This window comes from Austrofundulus limnaeus, unplaced genomic scaffold (genome assembly GCF_001266775.1).
Source record: "Austrofundulus limnaeus strain Quisiro unplaced genomic scaffold, Austrofundulus_limnaeus-1.0 Scaffold46, whole genome shotgun sequence".
Classification (NCBI taxonomy): Eukaryota; Metazoa; Chordata; class Actinopteri; order Cyprinodontiformes; family Rivulidae; genus Austrofundulus; species Austrofundulus limnaeus.
In genome coordinates, this window is record NW_013952448.1 from 2,447,629 (window position 1) to 2,455,235 (window position 7,607).

The 7,607-nt window shown below is 39.8% G+C and overlaps 1 protein-coding gene across 2 annotated transcripts in view; it reads left to right on the forward strand.

The window, feature by feature from the left end:
* The window catches only part of inppl1a (inositol polyphosphate phosphatase-like 1a), a 37,895-nt gene that overhangs the window by 21,927 nt on the left and 8,361 nt on the right, over window positions 1-7,607 (forward strand). For both annotated transcript variants that reach the window (XM_014008018.1, XM_014008019.1), the window contains exons 8-14: window positions 3,181-3,279; window positions 4,669-4,819; window positions 5,003-5,109; window positions 6,338-6,440; window positions 6,539-6,735; window positions 6,897-7,014; window positions 7,108-7,204. In XM_014008018.1, coding sequence (XP_013863472.1) covers window positions 3,181-3,279; window positions 4,669-4,819; window positions 5,003-5,109; window positions 6,338-6,440; window positions 6,539-6,735; window positions 6,897-7,014; window positions 7,108-7,204 — 872 coding nt within the window. The remainder of the gene's footprint in view (window positions 1-3,180; window positions 3,280-4,668; window positions 4,820-5,002; window positions 5,110-6,337; window positions 6,441-6,538; window positions 6,736-6,896; window positions 7,015-7,107; window positions 7,205-7,607) is intronic.

Sequence of the window (7,607 nt, forward strand, 5' to 3'; positions counted from 1 at the left end):
TGTGGAGCCGATGATGTTGGTGGGAGTTTTGTAGTCCGTGATGTGTTTCACGCCTTGCCACATTAGTTTGGGCTCAGAGGTGGAATAGAACCCCTCCAGTTTCTCCCTGTATTGCCTTTTCGCTGATCTTATAGCTTTTCTCAGACCGTATTGTGCTGTTTTGTATTCAGTCTCACTGCCTGATGTGAAAGCTTCAGTTCGAGCACGCAGCATGTGACGTACCTCACTGTTAAGCCAGGGTTTCTGGTTTGGGAACCTCCTGGTTTTTATGGTGGGCACAATGTTGTCCACACAAGTGATGATGTACCCGGTCACAGATTCAACATACTCCTGAATATTTATGGTGGAATCCTCCATTGTGGCTGCGTTTCTGAATACATCCCAGTCCGTTTGTGCAAAACAGTCCTGCAGGGTCATCTCATAATAAATATCTCACATCTCACAATAAACACACATTCTCATCGCCGCGCTGGCAAACATGTACATATATTAATATCGGTTCTGTTTGTTATGATATCGGACCGATAAGTATGATGTCATACTTCCCTGATATCGGGCCGATACCCCTAATCGAAATAAATCATAAAACGTAAAATAAATTGTAGCAATATTCTTTTTGTTCGTATTTTCTTTTTTCTTAATTATAATGCAAGAAGCTAGATTGTCATTCATTTCATTATGTAACTTTGATTTATAAAATGATAATAACTTTTAGTTAAAAGAAAACACAAATCAAAAATATAAAGAACATTATTATTTTGTTTATTATCTTGATTAAATAAAATAAACTGTCTCTTTTGAGGGAGGTCTTCTGAGACCAGGGTCAAAGACAGGTGGAAATGTTTATTCCCCCTCGGGGTGATATTGACCCCTACAAAAGTGAGGAAAGAAAAAAAAGACGGACACTCACCGGCCACTTTATTAGGTACACCACGCTAGTAACGGGTTGGACCCCCTTTTGCCTTCAGAACTGCCTCAATTCTTTGTGGCATAGATTCAACAAGGTGCTGGAAGCATTCCTCAGAGATTTTGGTCCATATTGACATGATGGCATCACACAGTTGCCGCAGATTTGTCGGCTGCACATCCATGATGCGAATCTCCCGTTCCACCACATCCCAAAGATGCTCTATTGGATTGAGATCTGGTGACTGTGGAGGCCATTTGAGTACAGTGAACTCATTGTCATGTTCAAGAAACCATTCTGAGATGATTCCAGCTTTATGACATGGCGCATTATCCTGCTGAAAGTAGCCATCAGATGTTGGGTGCATTGTGGTCATAAAGGGATGGACATGGTCAGCAACAATACTCAGGTAGGCTGTGGCGTTGCAACGATGCTCAATTGGTACCAAGGGGCCCAAAGAGTGCCAAGAAAAGATTCCCCACACCATGACACCACCACCACCAGCCTGAACCGTTGATACAAGGCAGGATGGATCCATGCTTTCATGTTGTTGACGCCAAATTCTGACCCTACCATCCGAATGTCGCAGCAGAAATCGAGACTCATCAGACCAGGCAACGTTTTTCCAATCTTCTCTTGTCCAGTTTCGATGAGCTTGTGCAAATTGTAGCCTCAGTTTCCTGTTCTTAGCTGAAAGGAGTGGCACCCGGTGTGGTCTTCTGCTGCTGAAGCCCATCTGCCTCAAAGTTCGACGTACTGTGCGTTCAGAGATGCTCTTCTGCCTACCTTGGTTGTAACGGGTGGTTATTTGAGTCACTGTTGCCTTTCTATCAGCTCGAACCAGTCTGCCCATTCTCCTCTGACCTCTGGCATCAACAAGGCATTTCCGCCCACAGGACTGCCGCTCACTGGATGTTTTTTCTTTTTCGGACCATTCTCTGTAAACCCTAGAGATGGTTGTGCGTGAAAATCCCAGTAGATCAGTAGTTTCTGAAATACTCAGACCAGCCCTTCTGGCACCAACAACCATGCCACGTTCAAAGGCACTCAAATCACCTTTCTTCRCCARACTGATGCTCGGTTTGAACTGCAGGAGATTGTCTTGACCATGTCTACATGCCTAAATGCACTGAGTTGCCGCCATGTGATTGGCTGATTAGAAATTAAGTGTTAACGAGCAGTTGGACAGGTGTACCTAATAAAGTGGCCGGTGAGTGTATATCACACTTGATATTGTCGTGCAATATTTACAAAAATTATCTCCTTCGCAAGATGTTCTAATGTCGTGCAGCCCTACTACACATGCATACAAACACATTATTTTATCAGACTAGATGCAAGTTTTAAGAAAATAACTTTTGTTATAAAAAAAAATAGGGATCTGAAAAAACTTAATGAGATAGATGGATTTTAGAACAGCAGAGTCTGACAGGAATGGACAGCTCTGATACCCTCAGCTGTCAACATATGACAGGCTGCAGTTTTTAAATGCATCAAATGCTAGATTTATTAATATTTTCCAAGTGCAACATGAAGACACTGAAAACATAAATAGTTTTAATATTAAATTTAAAAAGAACCCTGAAGTTGTAATTTTAAAGATGTTGCTGGTGTGGATAAGTTTAATGGTTAATCAGTGCTCTTGGACTGGTTGAAGACTTTATATCTGCTGCGTGTTGTGTGTTTTCCACATGCATTGGCTGAACTGCATGAGTGTGACTTTCTGTGTACCTACTGCCTGCACGGACTCTTAGCGTTGCAACACTTCTATTTCTGACCATAAACACAAAATAATTTGTATAGTTGATGGCTGATGCGACTATTTAAGTGGAAAAATTAGAAGAGTTGTAGCATGAGACACAAACAAAGTGCTAACACGGCTGCTGGTCAGTTGTTGTCCTTTTTAATTGCTTACTTTCTTGCACCTAGTCCCAAATAAACAAGCTCTAACTCAGTTTGTTCTAGTTCTGGTTTTACTTGACTTATAAAGAGGGCTTTAGCTGGCTCAGAAATGGCCTCCAGTGCAGTAAAACTACATGTCCAGACCCATGTGAAGATATCAGCTCTACTTTCTCTGCTGCTGCTAGATAACATAGGAAATGAGAAACTCTGCAACCTGCGGCAGACAGAAACTACTTAAACATTATGTCTGATCATGTCTTTGCATTTTTCTCTCTCACACGTTTGTGTCTTAATTATCTTTTTTTTGTTCCCCCTGCTCTTTTAATAGTTTTGTTCCATCTGACTTCCCCTCTCTTTTCCCCACTCCTCAGGCTCTGAAAGCTCTACAGGACATGAGTTTGTCCTCTCCGTTGTCCCTTCCTCTTTTCTCCACACGTCACAGTAAAGCCATTCCTGTGCAGGCCTTTGAGGTACAACACACACACACACACACACACACACACACATACACACACACACACACACAGATCACAAATCAGAGCTACTGTGGTGATAATCAAGTCATTTTTACAGAAATCTTCCGTATATGCCTATATGCTAAATTTTTGTAATGCTTTCAGTTTGTGGAAACTTAACTCCGGATTGGTTCAATTTATTGAGCCTAAAGTTTTGAAGAAAGCTAGTTTGGAGTCACAGAGGGCACACTGAACCTAGATTACAATTCAACAGGAAAGCCGTGAATTCTGTAGCTCAGGAAGTGTGTGAGTACAGCTGATGTGAGTCCAGAAGAAAGTCTGACGTCATCATGCTGCTCATTACTTTTACATAATGAAATGTAGAGAATAGCTTTTCATTCGTTAATTTGTCTTTTTTATTATGCTGGTTCTTTGAATGAGAGTAAAAGTTGTGGTGAGGAAAGTTAGGAGAAAAAGTGTAAAGTGGGCGCTCCTGTAGAGGGAGGTGAAGGGATATGAAAACGATCAGTCAGCTGAAGTTTGCATCCTTTACTGGTGACAGCATTTCAGAGCTTCCTGCTGTGCGGAAACCTAAACATTGACCTACAAACACACCTTCTGCTATGACTTTAAAGTTCTGTAAAATTAATGTTTTTATAGGAAATGGTGGATCCTGTGTGTAAACAGAGATTTATTCACTGCCGTATTAAAATGGTGAGAAGAGAATCAATTTTCTCTATTAGGTAAAATTTCTCTTTTTAATTATTTTTTTATTAATAGTATAGGGATGGTTATATATTAATTAATTAAATAAAATAAACAGTATTTGGTTTAATTTGGAGATCTCTGCTGCTGGTATGAAATGACCTTTATGGACTTGTGCACATTTTATTAAAAAAAAAAAACCCAACAACCTCCCAAAAGTTTCTCTTTATGTCGTCTGCATTTAAGAAACAAGGAAAACTCGTGAAAGTCCCCTGTGCAAGGTGAAACTCTCCATCACAGAATGAAATTGAAGCCAAGTTTGAGTAAACTCAGTTTGTTAGCGTTTTAAAGTAAGTTTAATGGAATTGTTCCGTAAGCCCAGAGAATAAATGAGGCAGAAGCTCCAGCCAAAACAAACCAGCCTCAAACCAGCCACGCACTCCACTGTTGGATTTGGGCCACTCCTCTAAACCTAACAGAAGTTTTTAAACTTCCTGACTCTAAAAATAACTGTAAAAATAACACAACCACTATGCAGAACGACAGGTGTGTCGTCTCTCTCGCCGACTGTGTGCTGATGTTTGCTGACTTGACGGTGCTGTCAAAGATTCTGCTGATTAATGCTTGGGACAGTTTTCCGCAGGTGTTTTCTCGGCGTGTGTGGGCGTTTGTAATTCTTCTCGTTGTGGTTCACGTCAGGTGAAGCTTGATGTTTACCTGGCAGAGCTGACAAAGATTGGAAAGAGTCAGAAGTACACTTTATCTGTGGACGTGGAGGCAGGGAGGCTGGTAGTGCTGAAGAAAGTGAAGGACAATCAGGAGGACTGGAACACCTTCACTCACGACAAAAGTAAGATTTTTACACACAAAACATATTAAAGACGCGCCAGTCCAGGTGTTTTCTCCCCAACGTCATTCAAAGATGGAGGAACTGGTAGTAAAGTTTCAAGTCATCACTTGTTTTTATGTTTTTATTTATTTGTTTTTTTGCATACCCATGTCTAACCCTCTGTGTCTCGTCTGTCTCTTCCAGTCCGTCAGCTGATCAAGTCTCAGCGGGTTCAGAATAAACTGGGCATTGTGTTTGAGAAGGAGAAGGATAAGAGTCAGAGGAAAGACTTCATCTTTGCTAGTGCCAAGGCAAGACTTAATATAGATATTTCATGTGACCCCCTCATATCAAACCAAGGATCAAGTCAGATTTGGTCAAAATGACTTCATCCTCCTGCTTTTTAAGCTTCATTTTGATACCTGAGTCATCCTGATCTCAGGAGCAGTTCCTGAGATTTGCCTTGATTTGTCTTGTTAATCAAATAAACCCACATATATTTGGTCTGAATCCTATTTTTAGGTTGTTCTAATGAGGAGTTTTTGATGTTATTATAAAGAGAAAACCTCAAGTAATATTTGGATATTGAGCTTTCCAAGATGGAAAGAATAAAGGCTTTGCTAGCACACCGGGAAAATATCAAAAATTTAAAGCATTTTTGATTAAAATCATGTTTTTTGTAACTATTGCTCATAAATGGGGTTCAAAAAATGTTTAAGATTATATTTCAGACAGATCAAATGATCCATTGATAAAAAGTATTCATTATATTTTGACAAAATGTGTTTATTGCAAATGTTTTAATTATGTTTCTCCTCATAATCCCTGGTTTGATGTGATGGATCACATATATTCAGCTTTTATAAGTTATAGTTATGAAATGAAATAAATGTATATAAAGCATCCCTCATTCTATTATATTTTGTTTTCAAAAAGCCTGATGTCTTTGTAATTAAAAAATGCTCTTGATTTGTAGTTCTCCAGGTGGTTTCTGAAAGTGAAAGGCAACAAAACAAGTTTAAGACCTAAAACAGCAGCTGATCGTGGTATCGTAAAGATAAAATAAATTTAGAAAAGACCAAAGGGATCTGAAAGAGCAACAACTCTTCAGTTGCTGAGACGACGTATGTTGTGACTTGGCGCTTTATAAATAAACTGAATTGAGTTGATTATCCACTGTACTCCAGTGAACAACACTGGTTTAAAAGATTTTTAATGTCTGGATGGTTCATTGGTCAGAATTACGTGGCTCAAGGAGCAAAGGTAAGGAGCTGGATCCATCAGGATCAAAAAAGCAGCCGAAGTCAAAACAAAATCTTTAAAAGACTTTCAGAAAGTCTGAAGAAATATTGATCAAGACCAAGTTAAAAAGATTGCAAAACAGGGCCTCCTTTGCAGCCAAATATGTAAAGAATACGAGATGACTCAAGACTTCTGAATGCTTAACATTTCCAAAAATATTCCGATCGACATACCAGACCGTGTTGAGTCAGACACCCTCTGGATCTCTTTCCGCTCACGGTTTTATGTGTGTTTCAGAAGAGGGAGGCATTTTGTCAGCTGCTGCAGTTGATGAAGAACAAACATTCCAACCAGGATGAACCAGACATGATTTCCATCTTCATAGGCACCTGGAATATGGGTCAGACACCCAGACACATCCTGCAACATAAATTAATTAAGTATTGGTGTGTGAAATATTGAATTAGAACTGGTCTGATTATTAGTTTTTGTCTGTAGGTTCGGTTCCATCGCCAAAATCTGTGGCATCGTGGGTTTTGTGTCGCGGCCTGGGGAAGACTCTGGACGAGATGACCGTCACCATCCCTCATGACCTCTATGTGTTTGGAACCCAGGAGAACTCTGTGTGTGACAGAGAATGGGTGGAGTCACTCCGTGTCGTACTGAAGGAACAGACTGAACTGGATTATAAACCGGTGAGGGAACACCAGGAGCTAATTATCTCACAGGCCTCTATTTCCTCCAGCTCAGTTTGAATCATTAGGAAGGTGTCTCAGTTTGAAACTGATGGATTTCTTTGTGGTCTGAAAAATGCAACAATGATGAGTCGTTGCTCAGTTTCAATTTGTTTTGTCAGATTGCGGTGCAGACTTTGTGGAACATTAAACTTGCTGTGTTGGTGAAACCAGAACACGAGAACAGGATCAGCCACGTGGGGATGTCCAGCGTCAAGACAGGGATCGCCAACACATTGGGTAACAATAACTCATTGTTGTCTAACTACAATAAGTCTAATCATGTGGTCAAATTTATATTGTTTTTAAGACATATGCCGCTTTTTGTTCTAGGAAACAAAGGAGCAGTGGGCGTGTCGTTCATGTTCAACGGGACATCATTCGGCTTTGTGAACTGTCATCTGACATCAGGGAACGAGAAGATCGCCAGGTATCCTCTACTTTCACTCACACACGTCTACAAGTCTATGGCAGTTTTAACAATTACAATACCAATTGTTTATTCATTTACAACTACAGTTTTATTCATAGCAATGGTTCAGGTGAAACAAAGCCAAACATCAACCATTTTTAAAAGTCACTTGACAGCTGGTGATTATTTAAGGAACATCATTTGTTGTCTTCTGACCCACATTTGGGTTCTCGGGATGGGATAAATCTTGTGCCAGCAGGAATTGAATTTGAATTGCTCAGATTGAATCTGAATGTGCATAATTTGAAACTGAATGAATTAGTTTGAAAATGAATTTTACTAAATTGAAACTGAATTTAATGATTTGAATTTGAATTACTGTATTTATTCATGTATAATACGATCTCATGTATAATACGAT